At 54.8% G+C, this 25,432-nt stretch overlaps 1 protein-coding gene across 1 annotated transcript in view; it reads right to left on the bottom strand.

The window, feature by feature from the left end:
* RUNX3 (RUNX family transcription factor 3) overlaps positions 1-24,238 on the bottom strand; it is a 34,396-nt gene extending 10,158 nt beyond the window's left edge. The window contains exons 1-4 of the mRNA XM_039733849.1: positions 23,723-24,238; positions 22,827-22,983; positions 18,568-18,672; positions 3,934-4,098 (exon numbers count right to left, since the gene is read on the bottom strand). Of these exons, the coding sequence (XP_039589783.1) occupies positions 3,934-4,098; positions 18,568-18,672; positions 22,827-22,983; positions 23,723-23,983 (688 nt within the window). The 5' untranslated portion in view covers positions 23,984-24,238. The remainder of the gene's footprint in view (positions 1-3,933; positions 4,099-18,567; positions 18,673-22,826; positions 22,984-23,722) is intronic.
* Positions 24,239-25,432: the final 1,194 nt, after the last annotated feature.

Consider the following 25,432-nt stretch of genomic DNA (forward strand, 5'->3'; position numbering starts at 1 on the left):
CTTTGGAAACAATTTAGTCGCTGCCCGTGGTAGAATGTTTTTATCCATTAAGAAACGGATATTTTAAAGAAACCATAAGTCAATCTGGACAGGGATTAGGAAGCAGCAATTCAGTGTATTTGCTGGGCCCATAATTCAGGACTTAACCTCAGAGCAGCCACGTTGCATTTCGGAAACAATAGGGGCATTTGCTGCCTATGCCAAGAGGCTTCTTAAAAGTAATGTAATACTTTAAAAATGTATATTTAAAAAGAAAAAGAGAGAGAAAGACTTGACTTTAAAGGCATATGATGAAGCATTCTGCTGATGATAAAAATGTTGTGTTTGCCTGAAGTAATGGATAGGGAATGAAGCTGAGCAAATTCCAGATCAGGAGATCTGAGGCTCTTCACCAGTAAACACAGAGTCTCCCCAAAACCATTCCACGGGCATTAGGGCTAAGAGAGGCTTGCAAAAGGATCTGACACTTACTGTCCTCCCTGTGAAATCAAGGGAGTTTGGCTTCTCTGGAGCAAAAACAAGAGTGTGCAGGGGAACGTGAAGTGCCTCAATCAAAACAGCTCTCTCTGGTACCGAGGAGATCCAATCTAAAATCCCTTCGCAATTGTCCTGGTGAACACAAGGCCCCTCCATGCTGCTGGACAAGGCACACAACTGCTTTTGAGTGGTTGAAGATGTTTCCACCACAGAACTCGAGCGTGGGCGGTCCTGCTCTGCTGTGCTGGGAACAAAATGGTTCAGCCCGAGCCACTGCTGAAACACAGGCAAGGGAGGACACAGAGAACTGGGGGCTGCTCCTGGGGAGGACGTGTGTCTGTCACCAGCCCACCTCCCCTGAGCCAGGGGGCCCCGAGAAGCAGCCGAAGGCAGACAGCAGAAGTCCCTTTAACATCTTGCTTCACTTCTGAGAGCTGCTTGATTTTTTTAAGCTAAAAGGCAAAACTCGACTGAAGCAGGCACGCAAGGCTCTGGCTTCGCGTGCCCTGTAATAAGGAACCATTTCAAGCCATCCTAATGACAGCTTGGTGTCTCGCTGTGGGGATGGCAGAGCTGGGATTGCAAACACTCACATTTTCCAGACCTCTCTGGAGAAGCATTGGACCAAATCCTCAACAGAGGCTCTGCTCGGTTGAAGCCTGGGAAGCAGAGCTGGATGGTGATGGGGGTCTGCCTGTCTGACCTGCCCAGCCCTGGGCCAGATTCTCACCACAGCTACAGGGGTGAGCCCAGAGTTACCCTATTTACTCCCAGAGCAGCTCAAGTGGGAGTGAGATCTGGTGTGTGCAGGGTTGCCAGTGTCCATCCAGTTTGGGGACAGGCATGGGAAGGGATCAAGTCTCTGCCCATGTGAGCGGGGCAAGACAAGGCCAGAGCCACTGAAACACCCTGGCACTGGAGAGAGCAGGATCTGACCCGCTCGGTATCGGAGCCGCACTCTCTCCTCCCATGTTTCCTGGCATGCCCTTCAGAAACCATCAGCTTTCTCTTACCAGGAGGGTTTTGGTTTGAGACCATCTAACCTCAGGATGATCATTTTACATGGGGGCTATTTATAACCTCCAGGGGCTGCTTTCCTGAAAGCCTCTGCGAGTGGCTGAGGGCCAGACCCTTCTCCCACTCCCAGCGGCGCCCTTGCCGTGATCTCCACCACGGCCATGGCTTTCCCTCCTCAGGAGCAGAGACTGGACTGTGCCAGAGCAAGCACATCTCCCAAGAACTCAAATTCTCCCGAAGATAAACAGTCTCTTGCCTGCCTAAAAAAACAATCTCCATGTGCTGTGTGCAGGGATTTGAGGTGCTGGGTTCCCCCACATTGGTGGAGGCTGTTCCTGAGCATCCCAGCTCCAGCCTGCTTTTGCCAGGAGTGGATTAGGAAGCTTGTGCAAACTGCTTGGTCAGCAGAACAGAGAGGCTGAGCACCCCTGGCACACAAGCAGAGGGAGCCAGGCACTGGTGGAGGGAAAAACCTCCCTGTGCCCCTCTTAATCCTTGCACAGGGATGCTAAAAACATTAACCTTGGGAAGCACCCCATGAAAGATAGCGGGGGCCGGATGAACCCCAGCCTGCCCCACGGCCCCTCCCTGCTGGTATCTCATTCTGCTTCCCACTAATCGGCCTCTCCTGTGTGTTACCCAAGAACGTGCCAAGTCGTGAGAATTACAGGCCTGTTAACTCCCGTGTTGTTCTTGGCACGGGCCGGGCTCCACTTGCTCGGGTAAAAATTACGATCTTTGTGAATAAGCCGTGTGTGTGTGTGCGAGAGAAAGAGGGGTTTTAAAAATGATGATTATGATTGGTCCTAGCCAGAGCTGTGTCAAAAGGACAGGGCTGAGATGAAAATTACCGAGCTGCTCCTGCTCCGAGTTGCGCTGGTAGGAACCCGCAGTCATTTTAAGACGCTTCCTCCGACTCGGGAACAAGGGAGCCAAGAGCAGAGCGTGCACAAACCGCCTTTTGCAGCATTCCTGGGACTTCGGATTCACTCCGCAGGAATGATTTCAGAGGCTAATTTTGTGTGTCTCCACTCCTGCTGTCACTTGACATTTGGGAATTTGGCAGGGGCGGTAGCTTGTGGCCAACTCCATTTTTTTTCTCGTTGAATTTGTGTCATCACCTGATTCTTTGCTCCAAACGGCGCTCGTTGGGTTTCTGGCACTGCAGGGGGCTGTGCTAATTTAAAATACAAATCTTTTTTTCTTCCCTCAAGAATCTCTTTCTTTATGATGCAGCCAACAGGACAAGCCTAGAAAACTCTTTCTCTCTCTCCTGCTTTTTTAAAAAAATCCAAATGATAGTCCTACACAAAATGCCCGTGTTCTTCTCATAAACCTTGCTAATATCAATGAAAATTCCAAGCGTGGAGATTTGCATTTCAATGAGAAATAAATTAAATTTTCTCTGTAATTTTGGGTTGGGAGGAGCGGCGCAGCTTTTACAGTTCGAGTAACATTTTCAAACATGTTTTTACACCCAAAACCCCCTCTTTGCTAATGACACCAAGGCTTTCAAACAACCATATCCCTTCTGAAAACACAGCACAAGGGTTTTGGGAGCTTTTTATATGAAACTTTCCCAGAAGGGCCTATTCTCACCAAAATTTCAAATACAGACAGCTTAAATACTGTTCCTTGAAGCCCTGTTAGTGCCTCTGCTGATTTCTGAAGGAAAAGAACCCGTGAGACTAAAAGTGCGTGGAAAAGCAGCCCAGAAAAGGACAGGAGAATGGTCTCTTAATTCATCCTGGTGGCATCTGCTTGTGCAGAAAGACAGGAGCAACACAGGAGCCAAGATATTTGAATGCTTTGCTTAGTTTGGGACTGAAATTTGGGGATTAGCAGCCTGATCTCTGTCAGGTAACTCCAGTGGCAATTCCTGCCCCTGTCCTGGCAGCGAGCTGTGGATTCCTGGGGAACGCCCAGGGACTCGGGTGCTCTTTGCCGCTGGCAGATCTGGGAAGAGCAAAGCTCTGCGTGTGTGTGTGTGTGTGTGTGTGTGCCCGTGGAGGTGTGCATCCGTGTGGGGAATTATGCTGGAGCTGGGCGAGGGATCACCACACTTGGCACCCACACAATGATAAGAAACCGTTGGGATTAGCATGTAAAGCACGGAACACCCTCTCTGGCTGATGCATAACCATAGCGCGGCTGCCTTCATGTCAGAGGAGCTGCTGGGTTCAAAGGTGCTGCTCTCACCTCCCTCACGCTCCTGCTGCTCAGTTGTTCCTCAAAACCCAGATCTAATGGTGCCAAAAGTGACTTAATGGGTGCAAAAAGGTTTCCAAGGTCAAGGAATTTACACAAACCCCTCCCTGGCTCCTCAACCAGGGGAGAGCTGGACTCCAACTCTAAAATCCCATCCAGAGGGTTGTTCCCACTCAGCCATGCCAGGAGCACGAGGGTTCAGGGGTGGCACTGGGACACGCAGGTGGTTACCTTGGATTGGAGTTTGAGCCTGGGAGCCGAAGTGGCTCGGGGTGCTGAGGGATCCACGGGGGTTGGGTGTTGTCGGGGTGACTCTCATGGACTGGCGCAGCCGTTCCAGCTCTCCGTAGCGGTCGGTGAAGGGTTTGGCTTGGTCTTCCAGCTTTTGTCTGTGCCCTGGAACATGATAAAAGAGTCTGGTATCTGATCAGCTCCCCCACTGGTTACACAGGGAGCCAGCACAGCCTCTGTCTCTGTGGTTTGCTGTTACTCACACAGGAGAATGGGTGCCAGCCCCGGCAGAGAGCAGCTCCCGGGGCAGGTGGACACAGAGTGACCCACAGGGGAGGCTCCAGATCATCCAGAGAGTCTCCAGTCAAGGAGCTGGATCAGGATGCCCCTGCCTGAGTGACCAACCTACATCAGCCCTCACCGACTCTCAACACGGAGGGGAGACATGTGCAAGGCATGAGAAACCATGTCCTGGCAAAGTGGGGACTGGGGAACCAGCAGACACTGAATTTTAAGTATTTTCTGCAGTGTTTGCTCTTTGCTTAAAGAACAAACTCCCATCTTACTCCAGCCCCCTCCCAGCTGTGCCCACCCAGCTTGGTCAGAGCCCCGTGGGGCTGCAGGAGGGGCAGGAGGGATGGGATCAGCCCTCACTGGCACCACACCTTGGCCACCTCACTTTGCTTCTCTCTGTTCCTCCTTCCTCCCCTTAAAACGGGCAGACTAATCACCCACCTCCCCCAGGCAGGGCAGCAGCTAATGAGCGTTCATGAAGCAGTCCCAGCTCCTTAGGTAGCAGCTGCTGGCACAGGGCAATAATTATTAAATTTATGCTAATTGTCCCGAGGCGAGAGGAGCATGAAACGCACTTGATACATAACTTTCACATTTGACTGTATTAATCATCGCCAAACAGCTTCGCTCTCTCTGGACCGGATTCCAGTCTCAGTTACACCCGCACAAAGCTGGAGGGGCTCCAGAGGAGCCTCAGCTTTACATCAGCGCGGGGTTCAGACCTTGGCTTCTCCTTGTTCTTCCCCTGCCGCAGCCAGAGTGCCCCACAACACCCCCAGCTCTCTGCACCTGCCGCGGAGGGACCTTGCCCAGGTGGCACCGCCTCGTCCCGGCACCATCCCAGCGCTCAGGGGCACTGGAGGTGTGCAGGCACGCCGGGACAGAGGCTGGGAAGAAACCCTTCTGCAGCACTTCAGAGAGCTGGGCCTTATCAGATCCTACAGCCCGGCGTCCACCAAGCCAAGCTCGGTTCTTGGTGGCTTCTAAAGAAGAAAAGGAAAGCAAAGCAGCGCGTTTAAAAGGTGATGAACGCGGGCAGCTCTCACCCACACGGCCCTGCCCTTCCCCCTCTGTGAGCTGTGTCAGCTTATAGCAAAGTCACAGAAGGTCCCCACACTTCCCCCTCCTTAAATCCAGCGTCTGGTTATCTCCTGATCTCCCACTTGCCTGGCTCAGGCTGTGCTTGCCAGGCTGGCTGTGAGGATGCTGGGATGGGAGGGAAGCTCCAAGGGGAGCTCACAGTCCCAGCTCAGCTCCACGGGTGTCCCACCAGCAAACCCATCCCAGCCACAGATTCTGAGGGGCTCTGACCCCTCTCTGCTCTCTCCACATCCAGGTGAGCCCCACCATCCCCTCCAAGCTCTATAATCCCCAGACTTCCAGAGATGTGAGAGTCCAAACCGAGGGAAAACGTGGGGAGGATGAACCCAGCAGAAAGCAAAAACCCAGCAGTATTTTGAAAATGTATTTTCCCTGCTGTGAGAAGTAAACCAAGGAAACCTCAAAGCAAGACCATAAATGATCTGTTCTCATCTCTGTGTGTCCCCAGACCTCAGGCACCTCTGCATTATCCAGGGCCTTTGGAGCTGTGAGCAGCATCTGTCAGTGGTGCTTTCTCCAGGGGAAAAGTGTGTGCACCGAGATGTCTTGTTTTAGCCCACCACTATACATTTAAGCACAGAAGAGGAAAAACAGTATTATATTTCACATTTACCCATTTTTTGGGGGGTAGAGCTTCGCAGGAAAGCCGAAAAGGACTTCAAAGACCAAGTTCCCCAGAAATCTAATGAAAATTAAATTCCCTTCTTCTATCTCAGCACAAACCCTATCCTGTGGTGTTATCTGGCATGTGACAGGGAAAATCCTGAAAACACATATTAAATTATCTCTATGCTGATAATGTTTTTAAATGTTAATCAGCCATGCAGCCCCACCAAGGCCTTCATGTGCCTGTGTCATGCTGCACTGTGGTTACTCTGATGCCCGCACTGTCTGAACATGGGCACAGCCCCGTGGGCTTTGCCAGCACCCTCCAGAAAGGGCTGGATTGTGGGGAGACCCATCAAAACCCCCCAAACCCCTGAAACTATCCTGCTGAAAAGGAAATGGAAAACTTGACGCAAATGTAAGTCAAGGCAAAGACAGGGATGGAGGCGTCAGGGCTCTTCCCAGCCCCTCTCCAGTCTGTGTCCCACCCTGTCCCCACATGTGGGACCTGGTAGCCTCAAACCCTGTGAAACAAGGCAGAGAACGAGTTAAAAACCACCAGCTTGGCCCGCCAGCCCTCTTTAGCTCAGGCTGTCTCCCCAGGACTTCCTGCCGCTTGTCACTTAGGGCTGGGGACGTCAGACTTTGTCACGCAAGAGAGAATCGCTGTTAATGGGTTTCTTTCATCAGAACAACCTGAGCTTTTTAATTTCTGCAGCGGTTGGCTTCATTAAAAGCCCTTCCCCATCTGCCCACAGCTGTCACGGAGAGGAAACCAGTGAACAATGGCTCATACCTTAGAGAACAGGAAGGTGGTTTCTACCTTTGCCCAAGCACTGACTCAAAGCCTCCCGAAGCCAGTGGGCGGATTTTCACTCGACTTCAAACAGCCCCAGCCCTCATCCCAAGAAATCTGTCTGAGAAGCCTTAATCACCCCAACCTGTGAATTTTGGGGCACAAAAGGCACTGCTGGGGTTGGAGATTCTGCGCTGTATTTCCAGCTGGGCCACCACTGGCTTGTAGGTCAATATTTATGGAAACAGCAGAGCCCAGCATGGTCAGTTGGTGGCAGCTCCTGACCTTGGGCACTCCTTGTCAGCAGAGCCAGGGTTTTAACGCTGGATTGAGTTTCAGAATCGCTTAACTCCGGTATTGAACGTGACATGATGTAAACATTGACAGATCACCTATGATCCTGATGTAATAACAAGATCTGTATCAGCATATCAAACAAACTATTCCATTGAACACTTCCCAGCTGGAAGAGCCGACGTGAATTTGACACTTTAGGCCAGTAATAAGAAGCATACTGGAAGTTTTGGGTGTTTCCTTGGAATGCAGACAGCGAAACAGTGTGTGCCACACGAGCTCAGGCCCTCAGAGCTATGATTTAAAGACATGCTTTCTGCATTAAAATATTGCAAAGACCAAACAGAGTCTGCTCTTCCTTCTAGGAGTGTACAACCTGATGTGGCTTCCCAAGCTGGAACCAGGATGGGGTTTCCAGGCTGTGGAGGGGGAGTTCCAAAAGCAGCTGATTTCCTCACATTACTGAGATACAGAATATAAAGTTGAGAAAAGGTGGAAAAGACTCCAGGAACCTCATGGCTCGAGTGACACCAAAATCTCGGAGCTGAGAGATCTGATTTAAAAGAGCTCCCTGTGGGGTGAGTGGAGCCCCAGTTCCTGGGTTTCTCTGTAGATGGAGTTCGATGGGAGCTGAGGAGCTGCACAGGCTCCTCGCAGCCCTGCTGGGTCAGAGCTGGGTGTCACGCTCATCCCCAGCCCCCGGCTCAGCCCCGTGCTGCCGGCAGAGCAGATGTTGGGAAGTGGCTTGGCCCTCCCCGGGAGCCTGGCTGCGGAATGCTGGCGGCAAGCTGGAGCGGAGGAAACGCCGAGGGACGTTCACGAGCACACACACACGCTGCAGATCGCTGCCTCAGCTCCAGACAGGAGCAGACAGAGCCATGAGAGGGTGGCATGGGCTGGCACAGCAGCTTGAGCCACACTCAGCCTCCTTCAAAGCATCCAAGCATCCCCCTGGCATTCCACCATCCTCCCACCAAGGCTCTGCTCAAATATTCCCAGCCTAACTCCAGGGCTGAGCCAAGCTCACCAGGAGCAGCCCCTGCACATAAAGCCATGGCTTAGTCTCTACATGTCCCTGAGAAGGGACCACAAGAAAGGAATCAGCAGTGGATAAAACTCCGTCTCAATGTGCAAAACACCTTTCAAATCCCTCCCGTAGCCCTCGACATAGGTACTTCAGAGAGACACGCCAGTCCTCTGCAGAGGCTGGAATTTTTTCCCAGTCTGAGTCTCGGCTAGACTATCAAGTCCCAGCATGTGCTCCAGAAAGAAGCCACATGTGAAACTCCTGTGTTATGGGAACAGCAGGCCTGTCCCTTGCAGCTGGGCTGGTTTCATCTTCGCACACCTCTAACACAAGGCAAGAACGTGGCTCAGGCTCTCCCTGGAATCCCACCTCCAGCTCTAGGCCTGCCAGGGGAAATGCCCAGCCAGGAAGAATTCGGAGGAGCCCCACGGGCAGGGAAGGAGGGAGGGAGGACAGTGCAGAGCTGGGAGCTGGAAGGGAGCTGGAAGGGACTCAAACGTGACGCAGGATGACGGAGGTGCCCTCCGAGCCCCACTGCTAAAACCAGAGCCCAGGAGTTCACAGGAGGCAGCAGGAGGGAAATGTTGGGAGGCACCGTCCCTTGTGCTGCTGAACAAAGTCAGGCACAGATAACTCATTATTCACATGTTTGAAGTTGGCCTGCTTACGCCATTTGGAAGGAGAATCAGTCACGGCCGGGCTTTGCTTTGGTTTCCTCTGGCTTTCGTGAGACACTGCTGCTACTGTCTTTCTGCAGCTCGGGGAGAAAGGGGAGTGTGGCGCAATGCGCCCCGGCTCGCTTGTCCTGGCACAGCCTTCACACCAACAACCAAAGGAAAATAATATTTAAAGGGGTGGGGGAGAGAATTAGGAAGGGAAAAAAAAAAAAAAGAAAAAAAGGCTGCTAATTTATAAAGCTTTTTTAGCTGGTGGTGGTCTGAGATGAATTGGCTGCCTCTAAAAGGATGAAAATAAATATCCCTCTTTTTGAAGGAAATAGGCTGGCTCCAGGCCAGCTGGCAGGAAGCACAGAGATATGTTGCATTTACAGTAGGTTTTTTAGTGTCTGAAGCTCCAGCAGCGGGAGAGATGTTCGTTCTAGGCAGGCTGGGATTGATTAGGAGGCTTTGGGAGCCCCTGATCTCCTCTCGCTCCTGGGTTAGTGCTGAGACCTCGCCTCTGCCTCTCTCCCTGCCCACCCTGTCTCTGATAAACCCTGTCAGGGCCTTTGGTTGCGCTGGGAGACCCCAAAACTGAGCCCTCTGGACGGAAGGCAAAGCAGGGCATTAATCTCAACAGAAATCCAGGGTAGTGCTTCCAAAAGCTCCAGGGACGCAGGAGCTGTGGCCCATTCCCAAATCAAAGGGAACATCACGCCCGAATTTCCACACAACTGTGGCTCAAATGCCTAAAAGGACACAGGATCCCTATTCCCAGGGTTTCAAGAGTCTTTCTGGATTTGCAAAAATATTTGAAGCCCTTCAGAACACAGGGAAAGCTGAGGGTATTCTCAGCAGTGGGTAAAATTCATCAGGTTTAAGCATTCAGCCCACTTGTGCCTGCTGAAAATCCCCACCAGTGCTTTCCTGCCTTTTTCCATCCAGGGTAAGGACTCTGAAAATCTGCCCCTGAGACTGCAGAGTGAACTGGGTGGGGGTTAAAAGTTGTGATTTACAGATATGAAAGCTGCAGCCCGGGTGTCACAGCGCAGCAGGTGGGTGCACATCTGCGGGAAACCGGGCGGCTTTCAGAAGAGGCTGCAAAACCACCAGCCCTGACAGCCTCTCTGCGCTCACTCCCCACTCCAGGAAGGCAAAATTCACTGATGGGCTGTCATCTGGGTCCCATGGAATCAAGCTAACTCTCAGATTGCAGGATTTCTGAGCTGGGTGCTGGGAGGAAGCAGACAGATCTCAAGGACATCCAGCTGCTATTGCCTCAGCCGCGGCTGAGATCAGATTTTCAGATTCCGTAGATCCATGGAGAGATGCCAGCCCCAGTGAGTTCTGCTGCTATCTAACAACCTGGACTGGGACCTACCAGTAGAGCTGGTTTCTCCCAGTTCACAACCTGTTCCATTAGGGCAAGCACATCAAATTCCTCGGGGTGACACTGGCTGAGGACACTGTGCCCGGGATGGGGAGGACCTGCTGGGCTCAGCCCTGCGCAAGGAACGCGCCGTGGTTCAGCTGATGGAGCTGAGATGTCCCTGCACTGCGGGGAGGGAGCAGCAGCTTGCCAGCCAGGCCTGTGCCCTCAGGAACAGACTGGAATTTTCCCAAGGTTTGAGGATGCTGAGCGCTGCTTTTCCCCTCAGACAGGGCAGGAGCTGAGCCTGGCATTTGAACACTGATCCCCTCGGTGCCAGGACTGAGCTCCAAGCTCCATCTCCAGAGCCTGGCTGGTGTTACCCTGCTGGATAATTACAGTTCCTGCTGAGCTTTGCACTGGAAGGAGGAGCCCCAGGGTGATGGTACCTGCACAGCACCCTCATCCTCATCCTCATCCTCATCCTCAGGGTGACGGTACCTGCACAGCACCCTCACCCTCACCCTCATCCTCATCCTCATCCTCATCCTCATCCTCATCCTCCCTGCAACGCTGCTCCCCAAAGCCAAGGGAGCAGAGCTGACCATGGGGAAAGGGGTTCCCTGCTCCCACATCTGATTTGGACAGGGGAACCTCCCAGCACAGAGGTTCCCATCCCACTGCCACCACCCCCAAGAGGCTGGGAGGGCACCAGGGGCACTCCCTGCTGGCTGTGTCCCTCCTCTTCCTCACCTCTCTGCCCCGCTCCCACTACAGCACGCAGAGACACTGGGAAGAGTAAGAGAAAATAAAAATAATGCAAACTCATGTCTGAGCCCCTTCCGCTGCAGGAGGTGATTTATCTGTGCCTGCCTGCAGGACAGGTGACTGCGCTCCGGCAGCGGAAGAGAAGGGTCTTAGGAGCTCAATTTCATTTCACTCTGAGTCAAATCCTCTTCCTCCCTCCGCCACATCATTAAAGTGATTGGTTGCACTGATAAGCCCTTTCGGGAGGGAGAAACAAGATGTGTCCTGCCTGACGTCTGATGTGATCTTGTGGTTTTGGTTGATAGCTCTGGTCCTTTAGCTGTTGTCTTCCCTGAAACGAAACTCGCCTTTAGCACTGGCAATTTTTTTCCCCTCTCTCCTTTCCAATCTGTGACTCTCGGCTGTGTCCTCCCGAGCTCCTGAATCCTGCCCGAGGGAGCTGGGGCCACGCTGCATTAATAACCCTGCAAATCCTCCCTGCCAGCCTCCTGCCCGCCAGGAATCACAGACAGGTAAACTGAGGCACGGGGCAAAATGCTGCTCCTTTGGGAAGGAGCAAAGCTCACCAATGGCCTTGCTGCAATGCCCACAAAAATTCCTTTTTGGTGCCACCTGCATCCCCTCCCAGCCCACTCACCCTCCTGCACAGCTCCCTTTGGATCGTGACGCTGGATCCAGCAGGAACTTCTTTTGTTGCGTGTTTGAATTTGAGTTTCTTGTTTGTATTTGAATTTCTTGTGCTGTGTCTTTGAACAGCCCCTGACACAACCCGACAGAGAGCACCACCAACATCCTCCTGGAGAAAGCCTTCAATGCAACTTAACCCCCCAAACATCCCTCAGTGACCACCAGATCCCACCAGAAAACCCTTTTGGTCCGTTTAACCTCTCCCAAACACAGGACCCATGCCCATTTCTCCATTCTGAGTTATTTCCAAAGCCACCCCAGGGCCAGCTTTGCCTCTTCCACCCCGGCCGAGAACCGTGCCCTGGGGTTTTCCCAAAGCTTTCAAAAGCAGGAGGTGTTGCAACCAATCCCAACAAAGATTCCTTTGTAGGACGCAAGCAAAAATAATTTCCCTGTTCTGACTCCCAATATTGCTGCACTTAGGAAATACTGGTGGTTTTCAAGTGAAATGATTTTGAAGTTGTTACGCAGCAGACGATTGGAAAGGAGAGGTGGAATTTACTGCATGTGACGAATAAAATAATTGGAGGAGTGCATTTACTGGAGCCCAGATCGTTCCAGCTGCTCTGTAATTCCTTCTGAGGCCGGATCACAGCCCCGAGCTGCAGCACCAAAGGCCCTGGTGATGCAGAGCCAGCGCTTGGAGCACTCTCAGGAAAATCTCATCCCTGCTCTGCCCAGGGAATTCTCTGCTCCCTGGTGTCCCCTGGGACACCCCCATGGCCCCTCTCCCGCTGGGGCTGGGGGTCTTGCACAGCCCCACCACAGAACCCAGAGCCAGGCTGGGTTTGTCCCTGAGGGGTTTTTATCCACGCCCAGGAGCTGAGCCCTGATTCCCAACGGGACATCCCAGAGGGGGAAAATTCCCCCTGGGAAATTTCCTTCCTTCAAGATGTGTTAGAGATGGGAAAACAGGCAGGGACATCTCCTGTGAGCCAGCACTGATCTGCAGAGGCTCCTGCAGGAATTGAGGAGCCCCAAGGATCCCCCAAAGGCTCCTGCAGGAATTGAGGAGCCCCAAGGCTCCCCCAAAGGCTCCTGAATGAAGCAAAGCCCTCCCACTCCTCCAGCAGGGCTGGATCAGCAGGGAGAAGCAGCCAGCCAGGAGCTGCACAGGTTCCATCCCACAAAAGCAGAGGCTGGAGCACAGCTGGGACCAGCCCAAGAACACCCAGGGGGTTGTGGGGATGGCCCAGGGGTGGCACACAGCAGGGCAGAGCGATGCCACAGCCCCAGGACGGGCACACAGAATTTCCTCCCACAGCCTCAGCCCTGCCAGAGCTCAGGCAATAGGGAAGCCATAAAGGGCCACTCAGGATTTCCTCCTCTTCCTCACCAGGGATGAGAACAGGGCTCCAGAAGTGGGAATCAGCTTGTTTTAAGTACTGAGTATTAAATTAGAACAGATTACAGCAATATGACATAGACAAATCGCCGCTCAGGAAGAGCTGAGGTCATTTATTTATTGAAATTATCTTGGATTGATTTTGTTGCATTTTTTTCTTCTATTTTTTCTTTCTTTTTGCCATTTCCCCTTTTTTTTTTTTTTTTTTTTTTCTTATTCCCAGACAATCTGGGAACTGTCTGTGTATTTATTTCTAGCTAAGGACAAGCAGGGGAATAAAACAAAGACCTCAATAATACCCAAAACTATCACCCCACGGGAGCACTTCAGCACGGAGTCTGCTTTTAATTACAGAAAACATCTCCAGCTCAAGTTTTACGCAGCCCCACGAGGGAGCCTTTGGCCAAGATAAAGATCTGGAATTGGACAATACTGGCACAACACACCCCTGTCCTGGGTCTCCACTCAAGCTTCTGAGAGGCACAAGACTCTCCAATAATTGATTCTCCCAAATCTCTGAGGAGGAATGTGCAGAAAGCACAGGATCTCTGCCTCGAGGTGCAAAACTTGCCCGCAGGAATATGGGAACAAGGGATCATTTTGCCCCTGCTCCTCTTTGGCCCCCATCCCATAACCCCACTCCATCTTCCTCATCCTCAGCTATTTTAGGCAGACCCACACTAGTCTGCCTCTCAGTAAATCCCAATTTCCCTGTGTCCCTGGATTGGGAGTATTTTATTTCACCATCTCCAGGTTCCTGGGGCTGCTGTCCCAGAGAACATCATCCCAGCCTTCCCACAGAGCTCCCAAACCAACATTTCCCCTTTCCAGTCCATCTTTCTCATGGTTTTGTGGGTTTTTACCTCATATTCAAGCCAAGAATTCACAATACATGAGGTGAGGGCAACCAGCACTGTGGGGACAGCGATGCCACAAACATCTTCACAGGAGGGACCAGGGGGTGCCACCCCCTGCACATCCCAAACTGTTCATGTCTGCACACCCCGAATTCCCCATGTCTGCACACCCCAAACCCTTGTGTCTGCACACCCCAAATTCCCCATGTCTGCACACCCCAAACTCGTCATTTAATTTCTTCACACCCCAAAGTCCTCATTTAATTTCCGCACACCCCAAACTCCCCATTCAATTTCTGCACACCCCAAACTCCCCATTTAATGTCTGCACACCCCAAACTGCTAATTCAATTTCCTCACACCCCAAACCCCCCATTCAGTCTCCGCGCACCACAACCCCCCCATTGAGTCTCCGCGCACCCCCAGCTCCCCTCTCCCCGCTCAGGGCACAGGGCTCTGAGCCCCCGCGCAGGGAAGCCCTGGCCCGGCCGGGGCTCTCGGAAGCCGAAGCCGAAGAGCAGCGGCGGTTCCTGGAAGCGCTCGCACGGGGGAGGTGAGAAGCCTTCCTTCCCACCCGCTGGCGACGTGACAGGGACAGCCACAGCCCGGGGGGGCGAGGAGCCTTTTCTGGGGAGGGAAAAGCCACCACGGAGGGAACCTGGGGCCGGGCAGGATGGGCCCAGGCAGAAAGAGCTGCGGGGAGGAGGTGGGAGAGGGGATGAGCAGTGCTGGGGCCACAAACCCCCTCCTCCCTCCTCCTGTCCCAGCCACGCTGGGGACACGTTTGTGTCACTTGCTGTGGTCACACCAAGCAGGGACACGACCAAAAGCACCAAATCTCTGATGCACACCCCAAAAATGGACAGGGAGGGAGGCACCAACAACCAGCACGTCCACAGGGCTGAGCAGGGAACAGGGGGGACACAGGGACCCAGGGGGGACACAGGGACCCCGTGGGGGACACAGGGACCCCGGGGGGACACAGGGACCCAGGGGGGACACAGGGACCCCGTGGGGGACACAGGGACCCCGTGGGGGACAAATCCTCCTGGGCTCCCTTTCCTCCCCAACTAGGACAGCAGCAATGGGGTGGGAGTCAGAAAGAAAGGATTAAATCCAAAAGGGATTTAGAAAGTGGGGAAAGAGGTTAAAAAGTGAATGGTAGCATAAAAAAATATATAGTCCAAGAGGGGAGAAAAGGGATTTAAAAGGGGAAAAAAGACTTTGCACAAGAGTTCTGGGCAAAAAGGGGCTGGAAGGGAGAAAGGAAAAGTGAGAGCAGAGAAGGTGAGAGCCTTGGGAAGGAAAGGAAGGAAAAGGGAGGGGAAGGGAAGGCGGGCAGCAGGTGGGTGTGAGGGAGGCCCTGGGGATGCTCCCTGTCCCCAGGAACAGGCTGAACGCCCCTGTGCAGCCCCAGCCCCTCAGCACCCTCGTTCTGCCTGCTGGGGATCATCCTGCAGCAGCCGTGGGTGTGAGAGGGCTCTGCAGCAGGGCTCCTGCTGAACGCAGGGCTGCAGAAAGGGGGGAAAAGAAGGAAATTCCACAGGAAGCTCAAATATTTTATTACTTCCTGTTTGTACAGAGTATGTCAACACTTGGCACCCGCTGTGCTATTTGTTTAGAGCTAAGGTGCCAACTTGACAGAACGTCCCTTTTTTCCTGTCCAGATCTAACCCAGAGAGAGCTGGAGCAGGAGGACAAAGAGCTGGGAGCGAGGGGCACTGGAGCAGCCGAGGAGGGGATGGAAGGGAGGGGGCACGGCTGGTGCCACCCCAGGGACCCCACGCAGCCTCCTCGTGCCCCCCTGCCCGGCAGGCTCTGCCCTCACCCCGCACTTCCCAGCCGTGCCCAGGGGCTCTCAGACTCCTCAGAGTTTGATCTGGGCTCGGGCGGAGTTGAAAGCCTCGCTCAAGGGCTGAGATGAAGCGATGGGCCAGGGCTGGAGGATGAATGGGACGGCCAGAGGTGGAGCCCAGCCACAGGCTGGCCCCAAACCCCACAAGGACGCTGGCTGGAGGGATTCTGCTGCAGCTGAGAAGACGCTGCCCGGGCCTTTCCCAGGGTACCAAGACAAATGGCCAATTCTTTCCACATTAAGGATGGGTTTTGTCCTCTCCACCAGCCCCACATCAGCCTCCAGCCCTGCCCAGTGCTCATCCTCACACTACACACCACGGCCCGTCTTTTGAAGCCAAAAAGAAGAAAAAAATTCATCTATTTTTATGCCCACACATGTATACACACATGTTAGAAAGTGTATACAGTATGTATACATAGAAATAAAAATTGCAATTCCTGCCGGCAGCTCTCACCTCCTTTCATCTATTTTTATGCCCACACATATACACACACATGTTAAAAAGTGTATACATAGAAATAAAAATTGCAATTCCTGCCGGCAGCTCTCACCTCCCACAGCCAAAGGAGGCAGAGCAGCCCCAGCCTCGGTGTTTGGCCCAAGGTGGGGATCACCAGGGCTGTGCCAGCCCCAAATGCCAGCCCAGATGCCAATGGTGGCACTGCCAGGGTGCTGTGCCCGGGAGCCACCCAGTGGCAGGTGAACCAGGGAAAGCAGCTCGGCTTTCCAGGGTCGTTTTACAGCTGCTGTTTCCACACCCAGGGTTTCTGCAGAGCAGGGAGGGGAGAAAGGTTATTTCTTTTTTTTTTTTTTTTTTTTAATTGTTGTATTCATTCGAAAGTGTGGCAAGAAAGGAATTATTTTAAAAATGGTTTTTTCCCATTGGAAATTCATCAACCATGAGTTCAAGCCTCAGGGTCAAACTGGGAGCCAAAACATGACCAATAAATCTATGATTCCCTGAAAAAAATTCCAAAATAGCCACAACTGGGTCTAAACCTTTTCCATCAGAGATTTATGGATTGGGGGGTGAAGGAATGGGGAGAGATCAACCTCTGGGGGCCACACGAGGCAAGGGCACAAGCAGCACATAAACCCCACACAGATCTCCTCAAGGAGCCAACACTTCCAGCACAATTCGAGGTCCAGAAATCACCACAAAACCAAAAAGAAAACCCCAGAAAAACGCTGCCCTTGCAGCTGGGCCGTGTCCCAGAGCAGAGCCAGGACAAGCTGCTCCATCCCCTGACTGCCACGGCCTCCGTATCAGAAAGCTGCAGTGAGGGACGGGGAGCTCTGGGGTGAAATGCTGAAATTCAGGAGGAGCAGGTGTGATTCACCAGGGTTTGGCTGCCGGGGAGGCCAAACCGAGCTCCGAGAGTAGCAACTATCTCACCTTGTATTATTATTTATGTATTCCTGATGATGAGGATGATGATGATGATGATTATTATTATTATTAGAAAGGCGATCTGATGCAGCTGATAAGGGGCTGAGCCAGCAGTCAGGAGGGTTGGTTTCTATTCCTGACACTCCTGGCAGAGTTGTGAAATTCCCTGCCCAGCCCTGGGGCTGAACCCCAGCACCCACCACGACCCACAGGTGCCCCACACCAGGGACCTGCCTGATGTTTCTGGCTTTAAAAAAAAAACAAACCCACAACAGCAGCGTTGGATTTCCTGCATTCCAGCCTCTAAATCCATCCTCGACAGGCTCCAAAATAAAATCAAGGAGGGGGTGAAATCCTGCAAAGCCCGATGCAAATGAAACCCCCTGGCCGAGGCAACAGCCTCCACCTGGCCTGACATCAAGGGCACAGCGACAGCATCAACAGCAAATGTTTTTGGAGGCGTTTTTGGAAGGATCAAACCGCTTCCCCCCGTGTGGGCACTGCAGCCTGGCACGCAAAGGGAACAAACTCGGCTTTATAGTCCCGGCGTGGTGCTGAGCCAGCAGGAAGGTCGGAGCCCCCCTGGGACAGCATCCCCCCACACAGGGGGGTCCCACAGGGCAAGAAATCCTCGTGGTGAGAGGAAACTCCTGCGGGCAGCTGCGAGCAGCCCGACGCCGAGAGGCAGCCCGGGCAGGGCAGCTCCCGGAGCCTCCCTCAACCACGAGGCACCATCCTGCCCCCGGGAGAGCCTCCCCAGCACCGCAGAGACGCTGCTGCGGTCGCAGAGTGTCTCTGGTTTCTCCAGGCTCAGCCCCCGGCCGCTGCCAGCCCCAGCCTTTGACAGCCCGAAAGCGAAACCACCGCGAGGGCGAGGGGAAGGAGCTCGGTGCCAGGGCAGACACCGCCTCGGCGCCCAGGGAACCTGCACCGCTTTTGCTTTAATCGCCAGCAGTCAGCCCCCGAAGCCGAGCACAGATCTCGGGTTTATAACCCCCCAAGCCCCCTGTGCAGCGCCAGGCTGGGCCCTGCGTGCTTTTGCCATGGAAGCCCAAAGAGTTCTCCCAAAATCCCAATGTGGAGCTGTGAAATTGTCCCTCCAAGATGGGTTAGGGAGCTATAAACCATCCCTCCGTGATGGGCCAAAGAGTTTTCCCAAAATTCCAGCTTTGAGCTGTGAAATTATCCCTCCCAGATGGGTCAGGGAGCTGTAAACCACCCCTCCATGATGGGCCAAAGAGTTCTGCCATAATTTCACCTGGAGCTGTGAAATTATCCCTCCCAGATGGGTCAGGGAGCTATAAACCATCCCTCCACGATGGGCCAAAGAGTTCTCCCAACATCCCAACCTGGAGCTGTGACATTATCCCTCCAAGATGGGTTAAGGAGCTGCAAACCATCCCTCCGCGATGGGATATGCGGCAGGAGGCCGGCAGGGAGGGAGGGACACTCGGCAAAACCCGAGCAGCCATCGGTGCCACCCCAACGCCACCCCTGAGCCCCGTGTGCTGCATCCCACGGCCACGGAGAGCTCGGAGGCTGCACCCCCTCCCCACAGTTCCCAAGACCAGCCCCTCACTTACTGCGGGGCTCGCGGGGTCCGTCCACGGTCACCTTGATGGCTCGGTGGTAGGTGGCCACTTGCGTGGGGTTGGTGAACACGGTGATGGTCAGGGTGAAGCTTTTCCCTAAGGAGGGTGGGGAGGGAGGGGAGAAAAAACCGGACAGAAGTGAGGATCCCACATGGGTTCAGCTCTTGTGGGAGGGAGAGGCTGCAGCGGGAGGGATCCCGCACACATCATTGCATTTAACGAGCCGCGATCGCCCTGGAGCCGCTCCAGAGCGGAGCCGGGGCCTTCCCGCACGGAAAAGTCACTCTTCCCCCTGGCCCTGCCCTGTCCCGGTATCGGCCCCTCCGTCCAGGGCACCTCCTGGGGTTTTCCCTCTCGGACGCTTCCCCTTTTCTGGGGTGACCCGGCCCTGGAGGAGCGCTGGATGCGGGATCCGCTCCGGGCAGCCGGGCCCTTGGGATGCTCCCTCGGGATGAGCCGGGAGCAGCCCCAGGGGGTCAGGGCTGCTCCCTGTGCTGTTCCCACTTGGAGGGAGCTGAGCTCGGCCTCGGCCGTGAGGGCACCCACGGGAGAGCCAAAAACCGGGAGCTGCAAAATAGGAACTGAATCCGGCCAGCAGACAGAGAGCTCCGCAGGGACTGTCCCCTCTCCCAGCCCTGCCCAGAGAGCAGGAATCTGCTGCCGGGAAAGGGTTTGGATACCCCCGGGGAGGGTTTCTTTCTGCTGCTTTTGAAGCACCAACCTGTCACTTTTTAAGCAAATAAAAAATAAAATTAAAAAAAAAAAAGCCAAATTTTGCAAGGAGAGCCCCCGTTGCCCCAGCAGAACAAGTTTCCACCCACAGCCTGACAATGTCTTTGTCATCACAGAGGGTGTCACCAACCCTGACCCCAAACCCTTCACCTCCCGCAGCCTCACCCCAGCCCCTCTCCCTGGCCTGGCTGGGCTCGATGTCCGGTCCAGGTGAGGCTGTGGGAGAACAGAAACCCCCAGGAAGGGCTTCAGCTCTCCCTCAGGCTCCCCAAATTCAGGAAACCCTCGGCTGGAGGAAGGCAGCTGCACAAACCACTGTGGCCAAGCCCCAGCAGCGATCCCTGCGGGATTCCAAAGGCACCAGAGGTCTGAGCCCCGGCAGGGCAGCAGCTCTAAACCTCGGTGTGATGCATTTCTGCTCCTCCTGCCTTTATTCCACACATAAAAGCAGTAAGGAACCACCTCCTTTCCCTTTTCCCCTGAAGCAATCGGGGGTTTTCAGATCCCGACCATCGTCTCTCGACAGGGTCGGACCTGAGAATACCCAGACCAAAACAAAACAGGATTTATCCAGATAGGAAGGGGAAAAAAAAGAATAAACGGAAAAAAAGAAATTTTCTTCTCCGGAGAACATCCTGGAATTATCGCAGGTGGCAGAGTTGCTCCAGGGAGCACGGAGAGGAGGGAATGCGGGTCCTAAAGCCGAGAGAAATCACCAACCCCGCCTCACCTCGGCTTTCACACCGGGACAGAGCAACGCACAAACCTGCAGCTCATTTTCTGCACAGAGAGAAGCGTTTGGGAGGGCAAAAGAAACGGAATTATTTCATTCTGAATCCCCGAGGATGCAGCCCCTGCTGCCGACCTGCAGGGACGGGCTGAGCCCGCGGAGGATCGCGGAAAAAACAACCAGCACCGAGGGTTTGCGGGTAAAACAGAGCCAGAGCACGGGCTGAGGAGGATGAGGAGCGATTGTTTAGGGGATTTGATAACGAGCGATGATTTAGGGAATTTGATGAGGAGCGATGATTTAGGGGATTTGATGAGGAGCGATGATTTAGGGAATTTGAAGGGCTTGCAGGCAGCCTGCGGCAAAACCCGGCTGTGAGGCACGGAACCCCAGAGCCGAGCCCGGCACCTCCTGTTTACACTGCATTAATAGTGATTTATTTATTATTATTATTATAATCTTGAATTTTTTATTCTCCACCTGAAACAACCTCCCTGGCCCGGAGTCCCTCGCTGCAAGCACAAACCCAGCCCGGGCCGGTTCTGCCTCTCTCAGAAACCCTGCCCTGAACCGAAAATGACGATTGTGCCCCAGCATCACTTTTAGTCACTTCCCGCCTTCTCAGGAAGCCGGCCTGGGGTTTCTCATCCCCACCGTGCCCCGGCTCCGCTTCCCGGGGCTGGACCGCGGCTCCCGGGCGGTTTTGGGAGCCCCGGGGGGAGATTCCAGCTGGGAGAACAGGCTGGGATAATTTTCATTTTATACAGCTCAATCTGAGTAAAAAAAAAATCTGATTTTTTTTTCATCTTTGTTTTGCACATGGAGATGGGATTTTTTTTTTTTTTTTGGGGAGGAGTTGAGAGCGGCTCTTCACAGCTCACAGTGCCGGGGAATAATCCCTGACACCTTATTACTAAAAATACCCAAATCGGGCTCGTTTCAAGGGGTGTTTTCCCAAGGAGAGCCGGGCTGCCCGGCTTTTCCAGGCTCCTGCAGCTCGGCAGGGCTGGGGCAGGATCCGTGTTTACGGATCCACACGTCCTCGCTTCGGATTTACACAAACATTTGTACACACACGGGGAAATATTCCACAGCGGCTCCAAATTCCTGCCAGAATAAATGAAAGCAGCACCGGGCTGTCAGGGCTGGAGCCAAGCAAGGCAGAGCGAGTGTGACACCCGGAATAAAAATTCAATAGGGGCGATTTTTTCACAGCGAATTGCTCTGAGAGAGCCCCGTGCAGGGAAAGAGTGAAATCCACCCTCGACACGGCGAGAAAAACCCACGGAGCCCCGGTGGGGCTGCTCCTCTCTCAGTGTGACAAAGCCTCACCCCACACGAATATGTTAAAAAAATAAATTAAAATAATTAGCGCCCGAGTCCCGCCCGTTAGAGGCAGCGGAGGTGCCGTGCCCGGGGAAGGAGTTTATTCACCCGGAGCTTTATGAGCCCCAACTCCTGCTCATTCCGAGCTTGAGAGTGCAGAGGAAGCAAGTTAATAATGAATTCAAGAGTCACGCTGAGATTGGGTTGCGTTCAGTTTGGAAATTTGCGCGAGGATGAAGAAAAAAAAAAAAAAAAAAAAAAGGAAAAAAGCAACAACAGAAAGAAAAGAGCTTAAGAGAATAATTGATTACAGAAATGAAAGCTTAATTCATAAAAGAAAAACATTTTCCATCCATCAACCTGCAACCAGTTAAGTGGAGAGTTTTAAAGAAACTGCAACATGGAGAAGGAGCCAACAGGAAAAAGGAAATGTATGAAAGAATGTAAACTATTCAAGTTTCATAAAGAGGAACAAGTAAACAGTTATTACATGCAAATAATTCCTAACATCACTGCTTTTAATTAATGCGGAGAAGTCAAAATATATCTGACACTGTGTGTATACATTTGAAGCCTTTGAGAAAGTGCTGCCATATGGCCATTAAAATAAAAACTTCTTATTTGGGCTCAAATGGAGCGCTTCGATCTGCAGCGTTCACTGGCCATGAAACGCTGCAATTCTATTTTTACCCTCGGAAGCAGGTACGGGGAGGGCAGGCAGGGCTCCGTGTGCCACATTTCCAGGGCATTCATTTCCCTCTGCTCGGGTGGCACGGACGGGTTTGTTTGGAAAAGCCGGGAAGCCAAATCGCCCTCCTGCCTTTCCCTGCCACGAGCGGGGGGGAAAGGAGCAAAATCCGCCCCGAGCAGCCGCAGCTCCCTCCAGACCCAGCTCCGCGTTATTATTTCACTTCAAACTCTCGATTTTCGCTATTTAAAGCCGAGCTGCCAGGTGGGGTTTGCTCACCGAGCGCCCGCCGCTGCGTGATGGGAGAAATCGGGGAAGGCTCGGGCTGGGGCCGCCTTGTTTGCGTTTAGATGGATTTATAGATATTTAGATATGTTTATGTCTGTATTTTAATTTCTTTTTCATCTGCACCGCCCATTCCCGACACCTCGGCAGAGCAGAAGCCCTGGGAGGAGCGAGGCAGAGCTGCCGGGGCTGCTGCCGCATCCTTCCCGCATCCCTCCCGCATCCCTCCCATCCTCGGGAACCTCTCTGGGGCCGGGGAGCTTCTCCCGGCAACGAAACCACAGTTGGAATAAAATATAATATAGAATAAAATAGAAAAATAACAATTAAAAAATAAACTAACAGAATAAAAATTAAATATAAAGTAAGAACTACAAAATATAATAATAAAATAACGAGAAAGGAGAGAAACATTTTTCTTTTTTTTTTTTTTCCTAAAAAAATAAAAAATAAAATAAAAAGGCCAACCACTTCCTGGCCGGTACCTACCCCTGCCGCTTCTCCCAACAAATCTGAGGTCGTTAAATCGCGCTACTTGGTTTTTCATCACGGCAGAGGCGTTGCGCAGCTCCGCCGAGTAATTCTCGTCGTTCCCCGCCATCACCGTGACCACGGTGCCATCGGGGACATCTCCGAGCGCTACGACCTAGGGCAGGGCCAGAGCATTTCAGGCTCCAATCCGCCTCCCCCGGAGCCAACCTGCGCTGCGCTTCCCCCCTAAACCCGCAACAAAAAAACCAACCCAAAGCAAAACCAAAAGCAGCCCGAGCCCCCGAGAAAAGCGCAGGGGGAAGGGGAAAAGAGCTCGAAAAGGGTTAAAAGCAGACGGGGGGTCCGCGGGGAGGGGGTGAGGGGGGGCTCAGCCCACCCTCGGCCCCGTCGGAGGAGTCCGTGCGTTTATTTTGTTGGATTCGGGATCAAAATAAAGCGAGCGAGGCCGCGCAGCGCCGGGCCCGGGGAAAGGCGCTCAGCGCTGCCGGGGAGCGGGGCAGCCCGGTCTGAGCCCCCCGAACCCTCCGGGCCCCGCTCCCCTCGCTCAGCCCCGGCTCCGGCTCGGCTTCCCCGGGATGCCCAGCCCGGGCTGCCCCGGGAGCCCGGCACCGGGGCTTCAGCTCCTCGCTCGGCTTCTGGCAGATTAGATCTGCCTTCCCCGCCTCGCTCTCCCTCTCCCAGGAAGGTAATTAACCTCCAGCTCATTAAACTTCAAAGTTGCCTGAGAGCTCCTAACTGTACGGAATATCTAAGATGCCGTGACCGCGGGGCAATGCGGAGACTTGATTAAAAATAATAAACCGGGCTGTTTGATTAAAAATAATAACCCGGCGATGTCGGGAGCGGTTCCAAGCGAAAGGGGCGAGCGGGCCCCGTCGGGGCTCGGCACTCACCTTGAAGGCGACGGGCAGCGTCTTGTTGCACCTCCAGTGCGACGGCAGCACCGAGCACAAGAAGTTGGGGCTGTCGGTGCGCACCAGCTCGCCGGCGTGGTCGGCCAGGACATCCACGACGGAGCGCACCTCGGGCCGAGCGCGGCCGCCCGCCGCCGGGGCCGCCAGCGCGCCGCTGTTCTCGCCCATCTTACCGCAGGGGAAGGCCGTGGACGGGGGAGTGAAGCGCCTGCTGGTGCTCGGGTCTACGGGAATACGCATCACAACGGCGGGCGTCGGGGAGCCGGGCGGGACGGGCGGGCACCCGGCGGGGCTGGGCGGGCGGCGGGGAGGGCGCGGGGGAGGGGGTCCCGCGCGGCTCCGGGGCTGGCCGCCGGTGGGTGCGCTGCGTGCCGGGTGCCGGGGCCGCTCCCGGTGCCGCTCCCGGTGCTGAGCCTGAGCCTGAGCCCGAGCCCCGCTGCCGGCTCCCTGAGCCCGAGCCCCGCTGCCGCTCCCGGTGCCGGCTCCCGTGCCCAGCCCGAGCCCCGCTGCCGGCCCCGCCGCGCCGCCCGGTACCGTATTTACTGCCGGCCCCGGCGGGGCGGGGCGGCCGTGACGGACGGGCCGCTCCGCCAATGGCGGCCCCGCGATGCGCCGTGGCCACGCCCACCAGCGCTCTCCCGCCGGGTGGAGGGCGTGGCTATGCACAGAGAGGCGTGGTTAGTACATGAGGGGGTGTGGTTATGGCGAAAAGGGCGTGGTCTGCGCAGGACACGCCCCCGCGGCGCACGTCGGGGCTCCGGTGGTTTCTGGCCGCCGACACCGGGGAGGGTTTGGGGTGCGGCGGGGCCGGTCTGGGGCCGGAGCGGCTGAGGACACAGCCCAGCCCCGCCGCCGCCGCGCCCTCCCCGCGGTGCCGGGACCGCGGTGCTCCGCGGGCAGCACCGGCACTCGCGTCCCCGGCGGGGCATTCTCCTCTCGGGCTGCGCTGCAAACCGCCCTTCCCAAACCTCCTCCTCCTGCCCTCCCCAAAGCCGTGACCCGCCTCATCGCCGGCGGTCTCGGGCCGCCCGCAGCCCCCGGTGCCCCCGGCGGCTCCGCCGGGGTTGCGGCTGCGGGCAGGGCCGGCGGCTCCGGCCGGGATCCGCCGGCGAGAAAATTCGTGGCGAAGCCACCGGTTCTGCGGGAACGAACACAACGGAGGCGGCGGCTCCCTGCGCCCCGCGGGTGCCCCGGACCGCGGGGCGGGCGGGGACAGAACCGGGCAGAACCGGGGCGGAGGAGGAGGAGGAGGAGGAGGAGGTTGCTGTGCCCGCGCTGCTCCCCGGGTGTTTCCCGGTGCCGGCTCGGTCCTACGGTGTTTGCAGACCCGACAGGAGCCGGCCGGGCCGCGGCGTTCCCGGCTCCGCTCTGCCCGGTGTGAAACGCAAATTTCTTTAAAACAAGCCAAAATAAAGCCCAACACCAGAAAATGCTCCTTTCGCTCGCTAATGAACCATCTTCCTCCGCGGGCCTCGAGGGGCAAGCCCGGGCCGGGCTCTGCCAGCCCCGGAATCCCCGGTGCTCCTCCAACAACAATAAATACATATTATTTTTAACCGAGGAGCGGCGGCTCCCGGCCCGCAGCTCCCGTTACACCGCGGCAAGCACCGGGATCCGCACCGGGAGCAGCCCCGAGCCCCGCGGGTCGGGCCGGCCCCCGGCGCTACCGGCGCTCAAATTCTGCCCTTT

Source organism: Passer montanus, unplaced genomic scaffold, assembly GCF_014805655.1.
Source record: "Passer montanus isolate IOZ18808 unplaced genomic scaffold, ASM1480565v1 scaffold89, whole genome shotgun sequence".
NCBI classification, from domain to species: domain Eukaryota; kingdom Metazoa; phylum Chordata; class Aves; order Passeriformes; family Passeridae; genus Passer; species Passer montanus.